Source organism: Aegilops tauschii, chromosome 2 (assembly GCF_002575655.3).
Source record: "Aegilops tauschii subsp. strangulata cultivar AL8/78 chromosome 2, Aet v6.0, whole genome shotgun sequence".
Classification (NCBI taxonomy): Eukaryota; Viridiplantae; Streptophyta; class Magnoliopsida; order Poales; family Poaceae; genus Aegilops; species Aegilops tauschii.
The window spans coordinates 586,845,394-586,871,146 of NC_053036.3; the positions used below are offsets into that span (position 1 = coordinate 586,845,394).

The window sequence follows — 25,753 nt, forward strand, 5'->3', positions numbered from 1 at the left end:
GGAGAGTGCGACAGGGGGGAAACCTCGCTCTGTAAACGCGTCGCTTGCCGTGGACCACGAGGAGGTGTTTGGTTCAGAATTCAGATAATGCCAACGCAAATGTTAACGAAATCAGAAGACGCTGATAATGGAAATGGGATGGGAAAAACTCAACTTTGTCTGTTTTATCAGAACAACAGCCATGCGTCGCCGCCACGAACACACACTGCAAGCACCGACACCGAATCCAAATCCAAAAGGCCGTGCAGCTGCTACCGTCGACGGCGGCTCGCTGCTCTTCGCAGCGTACTGCCGCCCCACGGGCGTCGCGTCGTCCTCCGGGACCGCCGCCATGAACGGCTCGCCGGCGCCGTCGGATAGGTCGAGCGACGCCGCCAGTTAGAGCCGCCTGGCCGGGTCGGCTGCTCTCGGCTCCCGCATCCCACGCGAACCCCGGCGCCCCCGCCTCCCGCCGGTGGACTGGAATCGGAACGACGCCGTAGCTCCCCCATTCGCGCCCGGATTGCTCGAGGAGTTCGATGAGCCGAGCCGAATGGATTTGGGGTGGCTGCTGCTGGTCCAGAATTTTCTTTTCGAGGGATTGGTTGCGTTTTTTTATTAGGGGGATCGGGGATCCTATTTGGCGCGCGGGTCGCTGCTTATCTATCTTGTTCCCGGTTTTGGGATGGTTCTCTTTTATTCTGTTTTTCCTTTCCATCTTTCCTTTATTTTTTCATTTTCGCTCGGAAAACACTGCCCTTCAGCCGGCGGATGCAGGCGCAGCGTCCGCTGCTTGCTTAGCCGTCAGATCAGTCCCGATCAAACGCCGGCCACAAGTTAGTCTTGCGGGCAGTTTTTTTTTTCTGTAACAAGGGTCTTGTTGAGAGCGGCGATGTAGCTCACGAGCTCGCCTGCTCCCGCTAGGCATGCGAATCGAACAAGGACGTGTGGTGCGATGCATTGAATGCGAGCGTAGAGGGTAGCAGTGGGCTACGTACAGTGGAACAGTGGTAAACGCTCAGGCGCCGTTTGATATGACGATGCCGTCACGGCACAGCGTGCACATGTTCCCACTGTACAGGACGCCGACGATTTAATCCGATCTCTGCACCACTCTGATTAAAACGCGTGGCTCAGTCATCATGACGTTAGCTTTTTGGTCATTTCCCAGCGTCTTGACTTTTAACTCCTTGGATCATTACAGTCAGCTAACACAAGTGTGATAGTACAGAGTCTAAGCATGCATGGTGCGACCAGCAAAGTATGATTCGGCCACGCTGCAAAAAAAGATGACATGTAAAAATAGTACTAATATTTATGGCCCGTGGAAAGGCAAGCATTGTATTGCTTGTAGTATTACGACGTCGAATGCCGAAAGGTTGTTGAAAATGGAATATCTAAAAACAAGCTTGGTGAGAAGGTATTAGCTGAAAATGTGAGTAATGGTAGGTTAGAAAAAATAGGACAAGCTTGGCAAGCATTGTGAAAATATTTTTCAAATGTTTCGAAACATTTTCTTGAATTGTCAACAATTTTGAAATCCGAATATTCATAAAGAGAAAAAAACACATTTTCAAATTCCAAACTTTTTTTCAAAAATGTGAACATTTTTGGGAATTACGAACATCTTATGAAAAACAAATTTTTTTTGAAAACATGAATCATTTTTTAAATCCCTGGACATTTTTTAAAGTGCTAACACTTCTAAAAAACAAGAAATTTTAGACGAACAAGTTTGGAACCTAAACAAAATTTTAAAGTGCGAACAAAAATTCAAAATTTGTTCCCATTCTTAAGATTTTCAGAAAGTGTTCGCACTTTAACATTTTGTTCAGGTTTAAAAAATTGTTCCCATTTTTTCAAAGAAAATGTCTATGTTTAAAAAAAATCGAGTTCTGAAAATTTGTTCGCACTTTAAGATTTTGCTCAGGTTTCATAATTTGTTCCCATTTTATCAGAAAAAGTTTATGTTTACAAAAATTGAGTTCTGAAAATTTGTTCCCACTTTAAAATTTTGTTCAGGTTTCAAAATGTGTTCCCATTTTTTCACAAAAATGTTTATGTTTGACATATGTTCGTGTTTGGAAAAAAAATTCGCACATCAAAATTTGTTCTGGTTTCAAAATATGTTCCTGTTCTCAAAAAATACTTGCGATGGTATGTCAGCTTTGTCAATTGCGGTGTTCATTTGTATTTCATTCAAAAATGAAAGCAAAAAAACAGACTTCCCATTCGGTGCCCTAAGTATTGCCACCTTTCGTAATGCTTGCTTGATCGCTGGTCTGCGCTCGGACTGACCAACTATGCATGTGAGAATACTACCTCCATGTGGCCACGACGTACAGTACCTCGACGTCCGTCCATTGTCCTGGCTAACGAGCGTCACGGCTATGTCCCATCCGTACACATTAACTGTCCCGCGTATACGGCTTAACTACGGCGACCAGTCCAGATCTCATCGCGAAACAACGCTTGGAGATACCGTGAGCACGCGTGGACGAGCACGCCAGTGGATTTTCGGGGTCTTATTTCATTAGATTTCTGCAACACAGAACTAGTTTCAGAAAGAGAAAAAACGATTTGGTGGTGAAGATTTTTTTCTGCGACAGGGGTCTTGTTTCAAAACGTTTCTGCAATAGACGTCTTGTTTCACGAAGATTAAAAATGGCTCGATGATGAAGTTTTTTTTCTTTTGCAAAAATGGCATGGTTTTAGAAACATAGTCCGAGTTACAGAAAGCGTCGGAGGAGCGCCTCATGTTAGATAGTGAGTGGTCAGACCTTGCAACATGATGCATGTTTCAGAAACATAGCTCCAGTTGCAGAAAACGCGGAAGGAGCGCCCGACATGAGAAGTCGTCATTGTGCTGGAGTGGAGCTGGCGGCTGCTCGCGGGTCTGAGGCGGAGGAGGAGCAACTCCGGCGAGCGGCATCGCCTAGGCGCGTGGCGTGTAGTCTCGACGGACCTTTGCAACAAGGTCCTTGTTGCAAACCCCCTAAGCACAACAGGGTAGTTGTTGCAAAGGTCCTCGACTAGCTAGGACGGTAGGACGGACGTCTATTGTTATAAATGTTTCGGCAACACCGCTCTTGTTGCAAGGAAGGTCATGCACGTGGATGGGTAGATCGGATGGCCATCCTCGCGTCCATCCAACGGCCAGTTAGGCGGCGGATATTTTTCTACTTATCCACCGATTCGTCGGCCAAATCCCCGCCGGTCGCCGCAATTATACTTCCTCCTCTACCTCTTCGGCAGAGTAATGCGGGCACGAATCGAATAAATAATTTTACCGATGCAGGGATGTACCGGTGAGCAATCCACCGTCCGTCGTTTTCGTCAAGATCCATGCAGGTTTATACTCTATTTTCAAATATCAGACTACACTAGTAGAAAAAGGGCCTATTGTCCCGGTTGGTAAGGGCCTTTTGTCCCGGTTTTTGAACCGGGACTAAAGGGTCGTTACTAATGCCCTAACCCTTTAGTCCCGGTTCTTACACGAACCGGGACAGATGGGCCTCCACGTGGCCGGTGCGGCGAGCCCAGGCAGGAGGGCCTTTGGTCCCGGTTGGTGGCACTAACCGGGACCAATAGGCATCCACGCGTCAGCATTTCAGGGGCTGGGGTTTTTGTTTTTTTGAAGGGGGGGGGGGGGGGTTGGGGATTTTGGGGGGTTAATTTAGGTGTTTCATATATTGTGTTAGCTAGCTAATTAATAGAGAGAAGTGTCCTCTCTTATCTCCGTGCTTGGTCGACGCTACGTACTATATACGTATGGAGAGGACTAGACACGCTAGCTAGTAATCAAATGAAGGAAACAGAAGATCGTCATGAACATATGCATACAGAGAGAAGTGATATCGACCACCTCTCCTTCTCCGAGAGATTGGTCGAACAACAAGTTCTCGTATATCTATCCGACACTACCGGCTACATATATACAATAATTATCTCTAACAATATAATCTCCTAATTAAATTGTAAGAACACAAGGTCCACATAGTATTCTCCGTTTTCAGCGATCACGTGGTCAAGGAAGAATGCCGCCAATTCCTCTTGAATTGCTCGCATACGATCTGGTGCTAGGAGTTCATCCCGCATCCGAAAGATCTAATTTGAAGAAGGGGGTCAATACATATATATATGAATAAATGAAACTCAACACAAATGATGGTAATAAAATAAAATTGTGAATATTATTGCTTAGGCACTTCATATTGTTCGTCAGAGTAGCCCCGCTCACAGGTCGTGTAGCGGATGGACTCGCAAACGTAGTATCCACAGTAATTATTCCCGGGTTCCTGCCACAACCACTTTACAAGAAATAGAGGTCAATCAAACTGATAAGCAAGCATGCTAAATGGTATTGATGAAACTAGCGCTTGAATCACTAGGAGATGCGCGGAACATGCTACTATAGTACTTACTTTCGGGTGTTTAAATTGCAGCTTCTTCGGCAGTCCCGGAGCTTTTTTGGTGAATTTTCTCCAAACCCTGCCAGACAAAGAAAACAATTACTTGATATCAGGAAATGAACAAAGTTGCTGATATGGTGGATAATGATCGATTTAACTTACTTCTCAAGCATTTGAGTCATGTCCGCATAGTCCTGGGGATCTTTTCGTCTCGAGTCTAAGACGGTTACTACTCCCTGCTCAAGCTTAATCTCTAGGAGAATATAGTGGAAGCTGCGCACGCATGCATAAGTCATCAATTACATTACTATAACCTGGACTAATAAGGGAAACCGAATATGCACAAGACAGTAACACTCACTTGAAGTTGTAAGGAAAGAGTATTATATCTTTGTTTTCATTTATTACCAACGATCGTAGCAAGTTGGCCTCGGTATTTTCGGCATGATATTTAACCTCAGTTGCATCTATGAGATTTGTGTTAATGAACCGAATATCACCGATTTGTCTTTTCTTCAATTCAGCGATCTTCAATCTGCATAATATAGTGAGGATAATTATAAATACATGCAATGAAAGAGCTGACCTATATAGAGAGACTTAATGACAGAAGTAATACTACTTACAGACAGTAGCAAGTGATCGTTGATTTATCGAGGGCCTTTTGATTGAAAAACTGGAATAACTCCTCAAATGGAACATTCAATAGTTCAATTCCAACGAGGTCATGCTCCGGTTTAACTCTCAGCGTCAAAGTATTCGTCCCCCCAGACTCTCTGCAGGTTTTCATGTACCAATCATGTAATCTTTGCATCATCGTTGTTAGAGACCTTTCATCTTTGACGAGAGGCTTCCCGTAATGGTATTTGTGTTCGTCCACCTCCAAGATATCATAATGTACATCGTCGGCCAGGTAATCTCCAAGATTGCTATAACCGGGCACCATCCTCGGATCATTAGAGACGATGTCGCTAGACACCTTGAGCGGGGGGCACGATTGGTTTGCTTGTTCGCCGAGCTGGGCAATTTTTTTCCCAGCTCGTCGTTCTTTTAACCTTTCATCACTGACAGTACTTCCCGACCGCTCCGCTTCGGCAAATGTCTTTGCAATAATGCGCTCATAGTTGCCTTTCGGCGGAGACTTTGGTGGTTTTGTCAGGGCAGCCAAAGTGCTCTTCGCTTTCACCGGATCTACCTTCTCCTCCGGAGGTGGATGTTTATTTGCTTTCACCCCTTCAAAGAAGTTCGTCACTTCGGCTCGCACGATCTTCGTGGTTTCCTCCTCGGTCCTCTCGTATGGTAACTTCTCTGGAGTCTTCAAAGAAGGACCAAATCTGTATTGCCTCCCGCCTCTGGCTGTACTGCTAGACGCCGGCAGAGCAGATGGAGCGGCTGCGGCTGTCTTCTTTCCTTGCTTACGAGGTGGAGGAGAAGGACTACGACGCGTCGGAGCAGCCGGAGCGGCGGCGGGTCTCTTCCGCCCTTGCTGGCGAGGCGGAGAAGGAGGTGGAGTGCCGCCACGCGCCGGAGAAGGAGGCTGAGTGCCCTGATCACTCGCCGGAGGAGGAGGCGGAGTGCCGCCACGCGCCGGAGAAGGAGGCTGAGTGCCCTGATCACTCGCCGGAGGAGGAGGCGGAGTGCCGCCACGCGCCGGAGAAGGAGGCTGAGTGCCCTGATCACTCGCCGGAGGAGGAGCGGAGGAGGAGGCGGAGTGCTCTTACTCGCCGGAGGCGTCCAGTTTGGAAGGTTGATGAGCTCCTTCCGCCATAGGCATGGAGTCTTCAGAGCAGAACCCAGCCGAGTCTCCCCTTCACCGGTAGGGTGGTCAAGCTAGAGGTCCTCAAATCCCTCCGTTATTTCTTCCACCATCACCCTAGCATATCCTTCTGGAATCGGCCGGCAGTGGTAGGTTGCGCCGGGTTCAGGAGGTAAAACAGAGCCAACAACCGCCTTGACTTTGAAGTTCTGCCATTGCGTCATAAGGTGGCAATGTGGAGACTCCATGATAGCATCCACGAGGTAGCTAGCAGGAGCCGTCAAGACATGCTCCGGCTGAAGCAGCTCGGTGGAAGCCATGCTGCTTCTCCGCTAAGATGGCGGGGTAGCTTCGGGGGTAGTTTCGGCATGTCGATTGCCGTCTCGTTCCTCTAGCGCTTGAACCGTTTCGTGCAGCTTCTGAATTTGGGTCAGCTCCACTTTCTTCCTCCTCTCCTGGCTTTTGTAACCGCCTGCGTCCGGAAAACCAGCCTTCCATGGAACGGAGCCTGGTGTGCCTCGTGTCCGTCCAGGGTGCTCAGGATTCCCGAGGGCCATTGTGAGCTCGTCGTTCTCTCTGTCTGGAACGAACGTCCCTTCCTGCGCTGCAACGATATAGTGCTGAAGCCTCTTGACTGGTATTCTCAAAAGCTTGTCCGTCCAAACACACCTCCCTGATACAGGGTCCAATTTTCCGCCAGCCCCGAAGAACCAAGTCCGGCAACGGTCTGGCCAGTTCATTGTCTGTGGTTCGATCCCTTTATCAAGCAGATCATTCTCAGTCTTGGCCCACTTAGGCCGGGCTTTGAGGTAGCCACCTGACCCCGTGTGATGGTGAAGCTTCTTCTTCGCAGCATTCTTCTTGTTTGTCGCTGACATCTTCTTACTCTTTTCTGATGTCTTGTGGGCCACAAATGCGGGCCAGTGATCTCTGATCTTCTCATACCGGCCGATGAATTCTGGTGTCTCTTCTTTGTTGACAAACGTTTTCAGCTCATTCTTCCACCTCCTGAATAGGTCTGCCATCTTCTTAAGAGCATGAGACTTGATTAATTGCTCTTTAACTGGCTTCTCCGGATCCTCCTCTGGCGGTAGGGTGAAATTTGCCTTCAGCTCAGTCCAAAGATCATCTTTCTGCATATCATTGACATAAGACACCTCAGGGTCTTCCTTCTTAGGCTTATACCATTGGTGGATGCTGATCGGGATCTTGTCCCAACAAGAACCCCGCACTGAGCAGCAAATGCATCCTTTGTCCGGATGGGTTCAACCGGTTGGCCGTCGCGCGCGATTGCTGTGATCTCAAACCTTTCATCCGAGCGCAACTTTCTCTTTGGGCCTCGTCTCTTTACCGAAGTTGTGCTCGATCCGGAGGGCTAGAAAAAAGAAGAAAGACGAGAGTTAATTAATATGTGTACATACCAAAATAATGAATGCATCAATTAGCTAGTCAGCACATGCTTAATTAACTAATATATTTACCTGGCCGGACTCTGTTCGGTCACCGGAGCCGTCACCACGGGCTCCTTCTTGCACCAGCATTGGGTCACCGGAGCCATCATAATCATGTCTTTCCTCCGCCACTCTTCGATCACCATAGCCTGCTTCTTCACCCTGTTCTTCCAGACCATCATTGTCGTTAAGATACGACAAGATATCACCTCCGGCTAAGATTATGTCCCCCAACACCTCTTCTGCTTCCTCGTCTCGTCCGTGCTCCATTGTTTCTGCAAATATTACAACATGGCAATTATTACACAAACATGACAGCAGGTGGATATATTAGTGCAAACGTAGACCTAGCTTATTCCGGGTTTGGGGTGGCCTCGGCAACGCTGCAAGGGTAGGGGCGCGGCGGGAGGGGGTAGGAGACCGACATCGTTTTTTTCTAGGGTTTGGGTGTCCTCGAGAGTATTGGTCGAGCGAGAGGGCTGGGGGGTGCTCCCATGGTATAAGTTATCACGGTCGAAGTTATCCGGGAGGGGGTTATATCGACAACGATGACATACATACATGGGAAAATAATGTTATCGGGGAGGGGGTAGGTTGACCCCCCCTCGTGTTGAAGTTATCGGGACACGGGGTATATCGACAACGACATATCCGATAAAAAAAATAAGAAGACGAAGAAGAAATAAAAAGAGGAGAAGAAGATATTAATAGAGGAGAAGATTGAAGAAGAAATAAAAGGAGGAGAAGAAGAAAGGAATAGAGGAGAAGATCGAAGAAAAAAAGAAGAAAAAAAGAGGAGAAGAAGGAAGGAATAGAGGAGAAGAAGAAAAAATAGAATACTTCTCCTCTATTCCTTTCTTCTTCTCCTCTTCTTTTTCTTCTTTTTTCCTCTTCTTTTTTATTTCTCTTCTTCCTCTCCTCTTCTTCTCCTTTCTTCCTCTTATTATTTTCGTTTTCCCACTCCTTCTTTCTCTTCTTCTTCCTTTCCTAGCTAGATATATAAAACTTTTCTAAAAATGTAACTTTTGCATATATAAAACTTTTCCATGGATCATCATTTCTCATATATATCCATCTATAGCCACATACATATATAAATGAAAAAAATGCTATGAACAAAAATACATATATACTTGGTAAATATTCTATGAACATCGTTTCTCATATATATCAATGCATACATCCATGGATCATCATTGCTCATATATCCATAGTCATATATAAAAACTTTCTGTATATGAACAAAAAACTTTCTATGAACAAAAAACTTTCTATGAACAAAAAAACATTTTTGACATATTTCGCACATTCTAAATTTTCCTAACTCTTTTACAACCACAAAAATTACTCCAACTTCATGACAGTACCCACACTCAAAGAACATATATAGATAAAACTTTTCTAAAAATCTAACTTTTGCATATATGTATTTTTAAAACATCATTACAATTGAAAAAATACATACATACATACAAAAAACATGTAAAAATACATACATACATATATGAACATACATAAAAAATACATATATCTAAAAAATACATCGGGGCATGAGCGGCGCGCGGCGACGACGTCGGGCGAGGGTGCGGCGACGGCGAGGGCGCGGGCGACGGCGACGATGGGCGCGGGCGCGGCGACGGCGAGGGCGCGGGGCAGGGGCGGCGCGCGTCGGGGCAGGGACGGCGCGCGGCGACGACGTCGGGCGAGGGCGCGGCGACGGCGAGGGCGCGGGCGACGGCGACGACTGCGGCGAGGGCGGCGGGCGGCGTCGGGGCAGCCTGGCGGCGTCGATGCCGTCGAGGGGTCGTCAGAGGCAACTGCGAGATGAAGATGAAAATTTTCACAAGTGTTGGTTATATACCCAGAGCTTTGGTCCCGGTTCGTGGCACCAACCGGGACCAATGCCCCCCTTTAGTCCCGGATGGTGCCACCAACCGGGACCAAAGGTCAACCGGAACCAATGCCCCCCTTTAGTCCTGGTTGGTGCCACCAACCGGGACCAAAGGTCTCTTTTCAGCAGCCCAAAGGGCGGGAAGCGGCGGCCTTTGGTCCCGGTTGGTGGCACCATCCGGGACTAAAGGGGGGCATTGGTTCCGGTTGGTGCCACGAACCGGGACCAAAGGTGTGCATTGGTCCCGGTTCGTGGCACCAACCGGGACCAATGTCCTGCGCCTGCCAAAGCCGCGGTGCGGTGGGATGTTTAGTCCCACCTCGCTAGCCGAGGAGCGGCATGACCTGTTTATAAGCCCTGCCCCGCCATCTCCATTGAACTCCTCTGAACTGCAGGCCTCTAGGCCTAATCTTGCACTGCTATGCCTGTGGGCCTGCTGGGCCTTCTGCGGGCCTGAATCCTGGCCCATGGATGGGTTTCTAGTCGTATTCAGGCCGTGGTGGCCCAGTAGGTGGCATTTTTTATTTTTTCCCAGTTTTTTGTTTTCTTTTTTGCTTTATTTATTTTATTTTGTTTCTACTTACAACAAAATACTTATTTATTTTATTTTATTTTGTTTCTAATTACTTATTTATTTTACTTTATGATAATTCTTTTTGCTATTAAAGTTTCTATCAAAAAAAGTTCTTTATGAAAATTCTTTTTTGCTTTTAATGATTTTGAACAGAAAATACTTCGATAATTTTAGTTGCATCAATTTTATATGATTTTAGTTTCAATAATACTAGAGGTTTCTTATAATGTTTTGAACAGAAAATACTTTGTTAATTTTAGTTTCATAAATTTTATTAAAGTTTATTTTATTTTGTTTCTACTTATATATTTTAATAAAGTTTATATTATTTTGTTTCTAATTACTTTTATTTTATTTGTTATTTTTCATGCACCATTTTTCATGCATTTACTAATTATTTTGAGCTATAAGACCCTAAAATTGAGAAGCATTTCAAATGAACTCTGAAAAGGTTGAAAGTTGGCATGGTATCATCATTTCATCCACATAGCACGGGCAAGAAATTTAAGAGGGTTACGGCAAAAACTAGATGCACTTCGTGTACAAAACGGACAATGGTATCATACTCGTCTGTTACAAAGTTGGCATGGTATCATCATAATAGTTGCGGGAGAAAGTCTTCACTTTTTCTTCGCTTGTGTCATTTGCTTATTGCGCCGTAACCATGGATAATCTTCATCGTTTATCAGGATGCTTGGGTCAGCCTTGACTTTGAAGGGAGGAATTTCATGAAACTTTTCATAATCTTCAGACATGTCTGTCTTGCCCTCCACTCCCACAATGTCCCTTTTTCCCGAAAGAACTATGTGGCGCTTTGGCTCATCGTATGATGTATTCGCTTCCTTATCTTTTCTTTTTCTCGGTCTGGTAGACATGTCCTTCACATAGATAACCTGTGCCACATCATTGGCTAGGACGAACGGTTCGTCAGTGTACCCAAGATTGTTCAGATCCACTGTTGTCATTCCGTACTGTGGGTCTACCTGTACCCCGTCTCCTGACAGATTGACCCATTTGCACTTAAACAAAGGGACCTTAAAATCATGTCCGTAGTCAAGTTCCCATATGTCCATTATGTAACCATAATATGTGTCCTTTCCCCTCTCGGTTGCTGCATCAAAGCGGACACCGCTGTTTTGGTTGGTGCTCTTTTGATCTTGGGCGATCGTGTAAAATGTATTCTCATTTATCTCGTATCCTTTGTAAGTCAATACAGTCGAAGATGTTCCCCTGGACAACGAGTACAACTCATCACAAACAGTGGTGTCACCTCTGAGACGTGTTTCCAACCAACTACTGAAAGTCCTGATGTGTTCACATGTAATCCAGTAGTCACACTGCTCCGGGTGTTTGGAGCGCAGACTGTTCTTGTGTTCATCGACATACAGGGTCACCAAGGTAGAGTTCTGTAGAACTGTGTAGTGTGCTTGAGACCAAGAATGCCCGTCCCTGCATATTATTGAGTCTGCTCCTAGCGTGCCTTTTCCAGTCAGTCTCCCCTCATACCGCGATTTAGGGAGACCTATCTTCTTAAGGCCAGGAATGAAGTCAACACAAAACCCAATGACATCCTCTGTTTGATGGCCCATGGAGATGCTTCCTTCTGGCCTAGCGCGGTTACGGACATATTTCTTTAGGACTCCCATGAACCTCTCAAAGGGGAACATATCGTGTAGAAATACGGGCCCCAGAATGACAATCTCGTCGACTAGATGAACTAGGACGTGCGTCATGATATTGAAGAAGGATGGTGGGAACACCAGCTCGAAACTGAGAAGACATTGCACCACATCACTTCTTAGCCTTGGTATGATTTCTGGATCGATCACCTTCTGAGAGATTGCATTGGGGAATGCACATAGCTTCACAATGGCTAATCGGACGTTTTCCGGTAGAAGCCCCCTCAATGCAACCGGAAGCAGTTGCGTCATAATCACGTGGCAGTCATGAGACTTTAGGTTCTGGAACTTTTTCTCTAGCATATTTATTATTCCCTTTATATTCGACGAGAAGCCAGTCGGGACCTTCATACTGAGCAGGCATTCAAAGAAGATTTCTTTCTCTTCTTTCATAAGAGCGTAGCTGGCAGGACCTTCATATTGCTTCGGAGGCATGCCGTCTTTTTCATGCAAACGTTGCAGGTCCTCCCCTGCCTCAGGTGTATCTTTTGTCTTCCCATACACGCCCAAGAAGCCTAGCAGGTTCACGCAAAGGTTCTTCGTCACGTGCATCACGTCGATTGAAGAGCGGACCTCTAGGTCTTTCCAGTAGGGTAGGTCCCAAAATATAGATTTCTTCTTCCACATGGGTGCGTGTCCCTCAGCGTCATTCGGAACAGCTAGTCCGCCGGGACCCTTTCCAAAGATTACGTGTAAATCATTGACCATAGCAAGTACGTGATCACCGGTACGCATGGCGGGCTTCTTCCGGTGATCTGCCTCGCCTTTGAAATGCTTGCCTTTCTTTCGACATTGATGGTTGGTCGGAAGAAATCGACGATGGCCCAGGTACACATTCTTCCTGCATTTGTCCAGGTATATACTTTCAGTGTCATCTAAACAGTGCGTGCATGCGTGGTATCCCTTGTTTGTCTGTCCTGAAAGGTTACTGAGAGTGGGCCAATCGTTGATGGTTACAAACAGCAACGCATGTAGGTTAAATTCCTCCTGTTTGTGCTCATCCCACGTACGTACACCGTTTCCATTCCACAGCTGTAAAAGTTCTTCAACTAATGGCCTTAGGTACACATCAATGTCGTTGCCGGGTTGCTTAGGGCCTTGGATGAGAACTGGCATCATAATGAACTTCCGCTTCATGCACATCCAAGGAGGAAGGTTATACATACATAGAGTCATGGGCCAGGTGCTGTGATTGCTGCTCTGCTCCCCGAAAGGATTATTGCCATCCGCGCTTAAACCGAACCATGCGTTGCTTGGGTCAGCTGCAAACTCAGCCCAGTACTTTCTCTCGATTTTTCTCCACTGCGACCTGTCAGCGGGTGCTCTCAACTTCCCGTCTTTCTTACGGTCCTCACTGTGCCATCGCATCAACTTGGCATGCTCTTCGTTTCTGAATAGACGTTTCAACCGTGGTATTATAGGAGCATACCACATCACCTTCGCATGAACCCTCTTCCTGGGGGGCTCGCCGTCAACATCGCCAGGGTCATCTCGTCTGATCTTATACCACAATGCACCGCATACCGGGCATGCGTTTAGATCCTTGTACACACCGCGGTAGAGGATGCAGTCATTAGGGCATGCATGTATCTTCTGCACCTCCAATCCTAGAGGGCATACGACCTTCTTTGCTGCGTATGTACTGTCGGGCAATTCGTTATCCTTTGGAAGCTTCTTCTTCAATATTTTCAATATCTTCTCAAATCCTTTGTCAGGCACAGCATTCTCTGCCTTCCACTACAACAATTCCAGTACGGTACCGAGCTTTGTGTTGCCATCTTCGCAATTGGGGTACAACCCTTTTTTGTGATCCTCTAACATGCGATCGAACTTCAGCTTCTCCTTTTGACTTTCGCATTGCGTCCTTGCATCGACAATGACCCAGCGGAGATCATCATCATCGGGCACTGGTTCCTCTTGATCTTCAGCAGCTTCCTCCGTTGCAGCATCATTGGGCACATCGTCTGGTTCCTCTTGATCTTCAGCAGCTTCCCCCGTTGCAGCATCACCGTATTCAGGGGGCACACAGTTGTCATCGTCCTCTTCTTCTTCGCCGTCTTCCATCATAAACCCTATTTTTCCGTGCCTCGTCCAAACATTATAGTGTGGCATGAAACCCTTGTAAAGCAGGTGGGTGTGAAGGATTTTCCGGTCAGAGTAAGACTTCGTATTCCCACATGTAGGGCATGGACAACACATAAAACCATTCTGCTTGTTTGCCTCAGCCACTTCGAGAAAATCATGCACGCCCTTAATGTACTCGGAGGTGTGTCTGTCACCGTACATCCATTGCCGGTTCATCTGCGTGCATTATATATAATTAAGTGTGTCAAAAACCATTACAGAACATCATGAATAGATAATTAAGTGACCAAATTAATAGAACACTAGTACAAAACAGGGCTTTCGTCACAGGGCAATTTTCACATTAGTCCCGGTTCAGTCACGAACCGGGACTAATGTGAGCATTGGTCCCGGTTCGTGCGGCTAAGGCATTAGTCCCGGTTCACCTGGGCCCTTTAGTCCCGGTTGGTGCCACGAACCCGGACTAAAGGGTGCGATGCCCATTAGTACCGGTTGGTGGCACCAACCGGGACTAAAGGTCTAACCTTTAGTACCGGTTGGTGCCACCAACCGGTACTAATGGGCTTTGAGGCATTAGTACCGGTTCATGGCACGAACCGGTACTAAAGGGCCCATTTTCAAACTCTACCCCTCCCCCCCCTGTGGACCGCCTTTTCAGTTTTAGAAAAAACAAAAGAAAATGATGGAAATGTCAAAAAAATAAAATAAAATAAGTTTCCCATGTGATATGTGGTCTAGTTGTTGGGAAAAATTAACAAATATGAATTTCGACTTTATTTGCAAAATCTCTCTGGAATTTCTTAAAATGGGCATAACTTTTGCATACGAACTCGGATGAAAAAGTTTTTTATATGAAAAATCATCTACTCGAAAAGTTACATCCGAATTTAACCGGGGGAACCCCGTTAAACATTTTCAAAATCCTCAAAAACCTAACAGAAAAAAAGATACGGGGCTTTTAAGATCTGGAGAGGCAAAAAAATTCAAAAAAATTCAAATTGTGGTCAAACTGTGGTCAAACAATGGTCAAACTAATTATTCTAGAATATTAGTGTTACTAAATAATTATTTCAGTTTTTTTGAATTTTGGTCAAATCTGGTCAAACTGTGGTCAAACAATGGTCAAACTAATTATTCTAGAAATATTAGTGTTAGTAAATAATTATTGTTTTTTAAAACAATAGTTTCAAACTCAAACAGTGAAATGTGTCACTTCATGCTCAAGCTAAATTCCTGAGGGTTAATAGAATTGACATCTTACTATTGTCAGGAAAACAACAAGTGCAGACTTGGAAACGAGGGAGAATAGAACCCGGAAGTTAAGCGTGCTCAGGCTGGAGTAGTGAGAGGATGGGTGACCGTCCGGGAAGTTAGATGATTTGGAATGATGAGGGGTGATTAGAGATTAGAGGATAAATTGAGCAGTGATGAGGGGTGGTGATTAGAGATTAGAGGTTAAAATAATTCAGAAATTTGAAAAAAAAAATTAAAAAAAATTCGCAAAAAAAATTTCAAAAAAAAATCATAAAATTTCCTTTAGTCCCGGTTGGTAGGTGGAGCTCCAGGGTGCGTCCACGTGGACGGCCTTTAGTCCCGGTTCGTGTAAGAACCGGGACTAAAGGGGAGAGGCATTAGTAACGACCCTTTAGTCCCGGTTCAAAAATCGGGACTAAAGGCCCTTACCAACCGGGACAAAAGCCCCCTTTTTCTACTAGTGGAAGTTCATCATCACATTAAAACCAAAGTACATACATAGTTCTCATCTAACAACATATAGCTCTCCAGAGCATCTAATTAATTAAACCATACATTGAAACTATGTAAAACATTTCAATGCGAAAACAAATGCGATCATAATCGCAACCAAGGTAACAATTGATCCAACGACATAATGATACCAAGCCTCGGTATGAATGGCATATTTTCTAATCTTTGTAATCTTCAAGCGCATTGCATCCATCTTGATCTTGTGATCATCGACGACATCCGCAACATGCAACTCCAATATCATCTTCTCCTCCTCAATTTTTTTTATTTTTTCCTTCAAGTAATTGTTTTCTTATTCAACTAAATTTAACCTCTCGACAATAGGGTCGGTTGGACTTTCCGGTTCAACCACCTCCTAGATAAATAAAATCTATGTCACGTTGGTCGACATAATTGTCATAAACAATAAATGAACCAAATAGTTATAAAAAGATAATATATACCACATCCGAATCATAGACAGGACGAGGGCCGACGGGGGCGGATACCAAAACCATCGCACTATATAATAAGAAGGAATAATAAAGGTAACAAAATTAGACAAGTATCTATCTGAAGTAAGAATTTTTTTCTTTCGAAAGAAGATAAGAACAAGAGGCTCACCATAGTGGTGCTGGCGACGAGATCGGCGCGGGCGATCGACGGCGGTGAAGACGGGGACGGGACGTGACGGACCGCTAAACCTAGACAAATCTCGGGGAAAATGGAGCTCGGAGGTCGAGTTTCGAGAGGAGAAAGATTAAATAGTGTGGCTCAGACATTTCATCGAACACCTCATGTGCATAGGAGGTGAGCTAGAGTACCCAAATGCCCTCCCCTCGACGGCCAGAAAAAATGAGCACTGTGGAGTGCTCTGCTGCGGCGATGGGGTATATATAGGCAGCTCATTTGTCCCGGTTCGTGGCTAGAACCGGTACTAAATCCGGGCATTCTGTCCCGGTTCATGCCAAGAACCGGGACCAATGGTTGTGGGCCAGGAGCGAGGCCCATTAGTCCCGGTTCGTGCCTCAAACCGGGACAAATGGTTCCATACGAACCGGGACCAATGCCCACGAGGCCCCGGCCGGCCCCCTGGGCTCACGAACCGGGACGAATGCCCCCATGGGTCCCGGTTCGTGACTGAACCGGGACTAATGGGCTTGCCATGCCCGAACGAAAGCTCTGTTTTCTACTAGTGCTACACATAGCAATACATGTACTAGTGTCAGATAGTGTCAGCTTTTACAGAAGAGAGAGAGAGAGTTAGAGTGAAGACAACGGTGCATGCATGCATTCACTCACGCCATACATATGACATGCATTTTATTTTTATCCTCATATTTTTAATGACTCATATCTTTTGAACCAAATGTCCATTATTGAAACTTTTTGTATATTTGAATTTGTGGTGACATGACCTTCATAACAAGATCAATTTCGGATATGTATTAAATATATTTTATTTTATATATTTCAATTATCTCCAAAATCACTTTCATAAAACACTAAATTGTTTCACTATTTCATAAAAGTTTTTTCTAATGTTTTGCTCATTTTCACAAACTGGAATATGGAACTCACAAAGATACTGATATATTTGATGTAGTAGTAAATTCAACACAACGAAACAAACCAAGTTCTCATATTTCAAATAACTAATTTCACATATTTTGGTGCGGGAAATAAGCACCTTGACAAACACACTGAAAAATTGAGTGAAATATGTGGACAACAACTTAGATGGTTTGAAATAGTCAATTTCACATATTTTAAATAACCTATTTCACTAATTTTTTATTTTTATATTTCAATTATCTTTTAAATCGCTTTTATAAAACATAAGATTGATCCGCTATTTCATAAAAGCGTTATTGACTGTTTCGCTAATATCAATTAAAAAACCATTTCACTCGTTTCAAAAATAGATTTCACACATTTCATAAAACACATTACTCTCATTTGCAAATAGCAATTTCACTGCAAATTTACGAAATATATTGAAATGTATTCCGCTCATTAAAACTATTAGTTTCAAACACTGAAAAATTAGTTTCGCAGCAAAATTTGGTTTTTTTATTTCACTTTTATTCAAATAACTTATTTCACTCATTTCAGAAAACACACTGCACTCATTTCCGAAATATAGATTTCACCCATTCACTAGTTTCAAAAAACACATTACACTCATTTTCAGAAAATGTATTACACTCATGTCACTAGTTTCCAAAATAAGTATTTCACAAATTTGAAACAACGCATTTCACTGATTTGGAAAACTGATTTCACTCATTTCGATAATTGATTTCAATCATTTCGAAAAATTTAATTTGTTATGAGTGAAATTAATATTTTGATATGACTGAAATAGAAAAATTAAACTAGTTTAAATATATTCAGGATTGGTCTCATTCTAAACATCTTATGTTCAAGAATTTGAATATATGAAAATTTTAAATAATAGAACAATGCTGTAAAAAATATTGGCCATCTAAAAATGTAAACAAAAATAAAATGCATGGACTTGTTTGAGAGAGAGGAGAGATGCTCCATGCATGCGTACATCTCACTGTAAAAAGTACTGCCACTCCTGACATGGGCCCTATTAATCTCACATTGATTTGACTATATATAAAAGATTAACTGTCACAATACATGATTATACATATGAATGGGCCCGGCTTAAAACACATCACAAAGCTGAACGGTAGATGGTTAGCCGGTAGCTCCCAGCACCGGTAAAAGAGACTTTGCGGGGCACGAATGGAGAAGGCAAACGGTAGCTCAGATTCCAATCGACCATGGCGTCGAGGAACGGCACCGGGACGAAGAGGCGACGGCGGCGTCCGCGGCTGCGGTGGTTGCCGCCTTGGCGGCGGCGGAAGGAGTTCGCCGTGGTTACCTTCATGGGTTGAGGGAGAAGCAGGAGCTCGCTGCCGTGGCGTGACCCTCCACCCGACGCACGCGTCCGAGGTTTCCCCTGTCGCACTCTCATTTCCATAGTCAAATTTCCCCGACGGAGACTTCAAAACTCAACACCTAGCTAGCAACGAATTATTCCTTGCGCAGACACATTTACTCGTCACGTCGTTGAAGACTTCAAAAGTCAAATGTCGTCGAGGACTTGTTCACGCAGACACATACTCACTACTCTTGCTCGCATTGTCCAATTTTGACTTGGCCGGAAGAAAAATCCCCAACTACAAAGTCCACTCCCTGCAACAGCCAGCCCAATTGTTCTCAAGAACTATGTAGTAGTAGTTTCCTTCTTCGCAGGAAGATGAAGCAGGCCGGCACGCCGTGCATTCCAGTTTTCATCCTCCTGTTCTTCGTCAGTCCATTCTGCAGATCCGATGACCGGCTGTGGCCTGCAAAACCGCTCTCCGCCGGCGACACCATCGTCTCCAAGGGCGGGGACTTTGCGCTCGGCTTCTTCTCCCCGGACAGCTCCAACACGAGCCTGTACCTTGGCATATGGTACCACAACATGGCTGGTCGCACCGTCGTATGGACCGCCAACCGCGACGATCCAATCCCCGCCGCTTCATCTCCAACGCTCGCCATCACCAACAGTTCCGACCTGGTGTTGTCCGACTCCCAAGGTCACACTCCTTGGGCCGTGAAGAGCGACATCAAGGGCAGCATGGGAGTTACTGCGGTGCTTCTTGACACGGGGAATTTTGTCGTCCAGTCACCAAATGACACATCCATTTGGCAGACCTTTGATCACCCTACGGACACGCTCCTCCCAGGTAGGACCATGTTGAGCAAGAAGGGCCATGTCGTTTGGCGCCTGATTGCTTCTAAGGGCCTCAATGACCTGTCAACTGGAGTCTTTTCTATGAGCCTTGATCCTAGCTCGGACCTTCAGTTTTTCATTTGGAACGGGGCTAGGCCCTATCGCCGCCGCATCTTCAACGGTGAGATGGCGGTTGGCACATTATACCAGAACACTGTCTTGTATGAAGCCATTATCAGGACAAGGGATGGGTTCTATTATGATTTTAGAGTTTCTGGTGCCTCGCAGTACGCACATCTTACGCTCGACTACATGGGTGTGTTGACTCTGAGCTTGAACAACCGCTCGTCATGGAGAACCATCACCGCACCCCCCGCTAGCTGCAACATCTACGCTTCGTGTGGCCCGTTCGGCTATTGTGACTACACGGCGGCTGTCCCGACATGTAGTTGCCTTGATGGGTTTGAGCCCTCTGGTCCTAACTTTTCAAGCGGATGTAGAAGAATCCAAGACCTGAAATGCAGCAAGCAAAATCATTTCGTGACCTTACCTAGGATGATGCTCCCCGACAAATTTTTACGTGTCCACAACAGAAGCTTCGGCGACTGCATGACTGAGTGCAGCAACAATTGCTTGTGTACAGCCTATGCTTATGCCAACTATAGCACTAATGATGCTACGGCCGACCAGTCAAGGTGCTTGGTTTGGACAGGGGAGCTTATCGACACAGGAAAGTTTAGCGAGTATGGCGAGAACCTGTACCTCCGGCTTGCCAACTCTCCTGGTATGCACCAACCGATTCTAGGCTTCTAGCCTAAACACTAACATTTAATCATGGGGCATCTACTAAGTTTATGAAGTTAACAGTATAGCAGTAATGGACAAATACTGTTTTTTGCATCTAACTACTTTGGTGTAAGCATAATCGATAGATCTATGACTATTCTATTGAGCCATAATGCAACATTAGACCTCTTTTTACAATAAGCCTAGCAGTAATTCTAGAGGGTTATGTATGTGTAGCACTTTTATTCGACCCATGGTTCACTCATGGCTGTAAATTAGCGATTTGCTAAACTTACACAGTATTCATTTTGCAGTTCAAAAGAATAACAAATTGGTAAAGATTTTACTCCCAACCATGGCATGCGTGCTGATACTTGCATGTACAGCCCTTGTCAGCATATGCAAATACAAAGGTAGACTGAAAAAGGACCCTTATTTTCAAAATTCTACTTCTTTTTACGAGTGTTAATAATAAAAGTATTAATCTTTAGCAGGCACACGGAAGAAGAAGGAAATACACAATGGACCGATGCTAGGATACCTTAGCTCGTTCAGTGAAATGGGCGGTGAACATGTGGAGTTTCCTTTTTTTAGCTTCGAAGATATTGCTGCTGCAACGGATAATTTCTCTGAATTTAACCAAATTGGAAGCGGAGGTTTTGGTAAAGTTTACAAGGTAGCAGAAAGCCTTGCCTCCTCAGTTGTAGTAGCACGTTCTCTGTTTTTGAAGAATAATTTTATTTGTGGAAACGATTGCTTTCATTGTTTAATAGTTCAGGATGATACAAAACATGTAGGGAATGTTGCAAGGTGACAAAGAAGTTGCTATCAAAAGGCTTAGTAAGGGCTCTGCTCAAGGGATAGAGGAGTTCAAAAATGAAATAATTCTGATTGCGAAATTGCAACACAGAAATCTTGTTAGACTTCTTGGTTGCTGTATTTATGGAGATGAGAGGTTACTTATCTATGAATACTTACCTAACAAAAGCTTGGATACATTCCTTTTTGGTATGTTCAAACTTCTGATGCATATCACAAGTTTTTGATTAACCAAAAGAAAATCACTCATTACTGATGATATATTTCATTTATTATTCATCTTCGCAGACGATACAAGACAACATGAGCTTGATTGGTCCATACGCTTCAAAATAATTAAAGGGGTAGCGAGAGGGCTTCTTTACCTCCACCAAGATTCAAGATTAACTATAATTCACAGAGATCTCAAACCAAGCAACATCTTGATGGATTCTGAAATGACTCCCAAAATATCAGACTTCGGTATGGCGAGGATCTTTGGTGGAAACAAACAAGAGGCAAGCACTACCCGGGTTGTGGGGACATAGTAAGTAATTCAATGCACTAGCTATGTCTCAAGGTTCCAATTTCTACCTTCTAGTTTATCCCAAATTATGCACCTCACTGAATTGTCTAAAACAGTGGTTACATGTCGCCTGAATATGTGATGGGAGGTGCTTTTTCTGTAAAATCGGACACCTATAGCTTCGGTGTTCTTCTCTTGGAGATTGTAAGTGGCTTGAAGATCACCTCGCCGCAACTCGTAATGAACTTTGTCGGCCTTACAGCTTATGTAAGCATGGATAAATGCGTAGAATCTGAATATATCAAACATAGTAAGTTGATCATAAGTTGTTTCTATTGGCTTAGGCATGGAGACTGTGGGTGGATGGAAAAGCAACAGAACTGGTGCACTCTTCGGTTATTGAGAGTTGTTCACTTGATGAAGTTCTACGGTGTATCCATGTCGGACTCCTGTGCGTTCAAGACTGTCCGAATGATAGGCCACTCATGGCATCAGTTACTTTTATGTTGGAGAATGAAAGTGCACTGCTCCCAGCACCAAAGCAGCCTGCATATTTTCCTCTACGAAGTCTCGAACCAGGAAAAATAAGGGGAAATTCTATGAATTTAGTGAGTATCACAACACTTGATGGGCGTTAGATGAGAAGCCGTACACTTTACCAGAAGCTGATACTTTATGATGTACAAATATGTGGAGTGCAAAAAACATTTAGTAGGTTGTTGTGTCATAGTGAAAAGGCTGTGAATTGGGAACTGACAAGGAATGTAGGCACTGTATCAGTATGTTAACAACTTAAATTGCAGCAGATATCATGCTCATGAACAAATCACCTGGTACACTGGTCTCTTTCTACATCTAACTCGGATTATCATTGTAGATGGAGACTATTTGCTTATCTCTCTTCTTAGTATGTAATGTTAGCCTAAAAGTTCCACAAATCAATCAAATTGAGAACACTATTATTAAGCTGCACTTTTGTCTGCTTGACAGATACATGCCTTTAGTCTTGTATTATGAACATGAAGTTGTCTTTACCCATATGAATGTTGGTCATGGTAAATGTAACCTGCTACATAATCTCCTTGTTGCCTTGATTTTGAGTTTTTGACATGTATTCCTGATGCCCTTTTTTCCTTTATAAAGAAGGTACTGTTTTCACATCTCCTATATCACTAACAACACGTTTGGCTCCTGTCATTTGACTCGGAATTCCGACCCTAACTTGTTTGGCTGCCATGGATTTAGACACAGGATTTCATTTGACAATTCCAGCGAATGCAATTGAAACTGGACCGAAATCCCTTCTCAGACCCCCCCCCCCCCCCCCCCCCCCCCGTCTTTATGTAACTGAACAGAACGAAGAAAAGAAGATCCTCGAGCAATGAAAATCTTTCTTGGGTGGTGCTAATAATGCAAAGGTTCGGTTTTTATGTAACTTTGGCTAGATTGTGATCATTTGATGTTGTTATGAACCTTTGCCGTATTGCAAAGATTAGCTTTTTACAAAGTCTCATGTTGAAGTTCTATGCATTCGCATGGTTCAGTTAAATGCAAAACATTGCTATGTGTGAACAAACAAGCTGTCAATGTTGACGCTGGTACAGATTTATTCATCCTATTTATTACTAGCACAAAGGCTAGTTCGTTGGTGCTGGTACAGTCTCATGCTCATCTTGGTTCTGGTACAGATTTAACCTCAAAATCCTAGTGGCAGCCAAACATCAAATTTGGATTTGGAATCTAGATTCAGCCAAATGAAATGAAATCAGGGAAAGCCAAGTGAGCTGTAAGCTCCGTGGGGAAAATCGCCAGGGAGCTAAGAGCATCTCCAGCCGTGCCCCCAACAGGCCCTCCTCAGGCGAATTTTTAGCATCGGCGGGCGAAAATCGGCCCAGTCGCGCCCCCAGGAGTCAGGTTTTCACCGGGTTGAGGCGAAATAACAGCCGGCACACCCGAGCCGAACCCGACGCGCTGGGGGGCGCCGACACAAGCGAAAAGGGATGTGGGGCCGCTCCGTCGGCGAGAGGAGGGCCTTTTCCCGCCGTTTCTTCCCGCTCCCCCCGCTTCCCTCCCATTCTCTCAATTCCTCCCGCCATTCTCCTCCTCCTTCCCTCGCAGCCGGCCGCCATGCCGCCGACGAAGTACATGTTCCCCCGCGCCGCGACGGGTGCGTCTGGCGCCGTTGCCCAGCCGAAGAAGAGGAAGCTGAGGGCGCCGCCGTCCAAGCCCCCGGGCATGTCCAGCGCTGACTGGAGGGTTGAAGTTCAGCGCCGGGAGGCTGTCACCACCGACCAGCGGAATAGGGCCAACGCCAAGAAGGCCCAGGACAGCGCAGCGTGGATCGCGGCTGCGGCGGCGGCGGAGCGGTCGGCCGACCAAGCCACGGCGGCTCGCCTGGGGATGATGAACCCGCCCGGCGACCACGGCCCGTACGCGCCCTGGAGCCAGCAAAGCGTCGGTTCTCCGGCCGGCTTCTCGTCGTCGCCGCAACCCTGGGGCTGCACGCCGTCGCCGGGCTACGCCGACGATGACGCGCACGGCGGGTTCAACCCCAACATCACCTTCCCCCATGGTCACCCGGCCCAGCGCACGCCCTCGCTGTTGGGGAACATAGTAATTACAAAAAATTTCCTACGCACGCGCAAGATCATGGTGATGCATAGCAACAAGAGGGGAGAGTGTTGTCCACGTACCCTCGTAGACCGTAAGCAGAAGTGTTATGACAACACGGTTGATGTAGTCGTACGTCTTCACGATCGACAGATCCTAGTACCGAAAGTATGGCACCTCCGCGATCTGCACACGTTCGGCTCGGTGACGTCCCATGAACTCATGATCCAGCAGAGTGTCGAGGGAGACCTTCGCCTGCACGACGGCGTGATGATGAAGCTACCGGCGCAGGGCTTCGCCTAAGCACTGCAACGATATGACCGATGTGGATTATGGCGTGGGGGGGGGGGGGGGGGGGGGGCGCCGCACACGGCTAAGATCAACTTGTGTGTCTATGGGGTGCCCCCTCCCCCGTATATAAAGGAGTGGAGGAGGGGGAGGGCCGGCCCTCTACTATGGCGCGCCCTGGGGAGTCCTACTCCCACCGGGAGTAGGATTCCCCCCTTCCAAGTAGTAGGAGTAGGAGAGAAGGAAGGGGAGGGGAGAGGGAAGGAGGGGGGGGCCCACCCAATTCGGATTGGGCTAGGGGGCGCGCCCTCCACCTTTTCCCTTCCTCTCCTCTATTCCACTAAGGCCCAATAAGGCCCATATACTCCCCGGGGGGTTTCGGTAACCTCCCGGTACTCCGGTAGATGCCCGAACTCATCCGGAACCATTCCGATGTCCAAACATAGGCTTCCAATATATCGATCTTTATGTCTCGACCATTTCGAGACTCCTCGTCATGTCCGTGATCATATCCGGGACTCCGAACTACCTTCGGTACATCAAAACACATAAACTCATAATACCGATCGTCACCGAACGTTAAGCGTGCGGACCCTACGGGTTCGAGAATTATGTAGACATGACCGAGACACATCTCCGGTCAATAACCAATAGAGGAACCTGGATGCTCATATTGGTTCCTACATATTCTAAGAAGATCTTTATCGTTCAAACCGCATAACAACATACGTTGTTCCCTTTGTCATCGGTATGTTACTTGCCCGAGATTCGATCGTGGTATCTCAATACCTAGTTCAATCTCGTTACCGGCAAGTCTCTTTACTCGTTCCGTAATGCATCATCCCGCAACTAACTCATTAGTCACATCGCTTGCAAGGCTTATAGTGATGTGCATTACCGAGAGGGCCCAGAGATACCTCTCCGACAATCGAAGCGACAAATCCTAATCTCGATCTATGCCAACTCAACAAGTACCATCAGAGACACCTATAGAGCACCTTTATAATCACCCAGTTACGTTGTGACGTTTGGTAGCACACAAAGTGTTCCTCCGGTATTCGGGAGTTGCATAATCTCATAGTCATAGGAACATGTATAAGTCATGAAGAAAGCAATAGCAATATACTAAACGATCAAGTGCTAAGCTAACGGAATGGGTCAAGTCGATCACATCATTCTCTAATGACATGATCCCGTTAATCAAACGAAAACTCATGTCTATGGCTAGGAAACTTAACCATCTTTGATTCAACGAGCTAGTCAAGTAGAGGCATACTAGTGACACTCTGTTTGTCTATGTATTCACACATGTACTAAGTTCCCGGTTAATACAATTGTACCATAAATAATAAACATTTATCATGATATAATGAAATATAAATAACAACTTTATTATTGCCTCTAGGGCATATTTCCTTCAGTCTCCCACTTGCACT

The 25,753-nt window shown here is 45.4% G+C and overlaps 1 protein-coding gene across 2 annotated transcripts; it reads left to right on the forward strand.

Annotated features, from left to right (window-relative positions):
* Positions 1-18,352: 18,352 nt before the first annotated feature.
* LOC109744865 (G-type lectin S-receptor-like serine/threonine-protein kinase B120) lies at positions 18,353-22,224 on the forward strand. 2 transcript variants are annotated; one of them, XM_073509637.1, is made up of 7 exons: positions 18,353-20,093; positions 20,410-20,508; positions 20,590-20,771; positions 20,893-21,103; positions 21,203-21,440; positions 21,536-21,686; positions 21,764-22,224. In XM_073509637.1, exons 1-7 carry the CDS (start codon positions 18,851-18,853, stop codon positions 22,055-22,057), a joined length of 2,418 nt encoding a protein of 805 aa, XP_073365738.1. In that variant the 5' UTR covers positions 18,353-18,850; the 3' UTR covers positions 22,058-22,224. The 2 variants fall into 2 exon arrangements, with proteins under 2 accessions (XP_073365738.1, XP_073365737.1); XM_073509636.1 differs by having other exon boundaries at positions 18,799-20,093; positions 20,587-20,771.
* Positions 22,225-25,753: the final 3,529 nt, after the last annotated feature.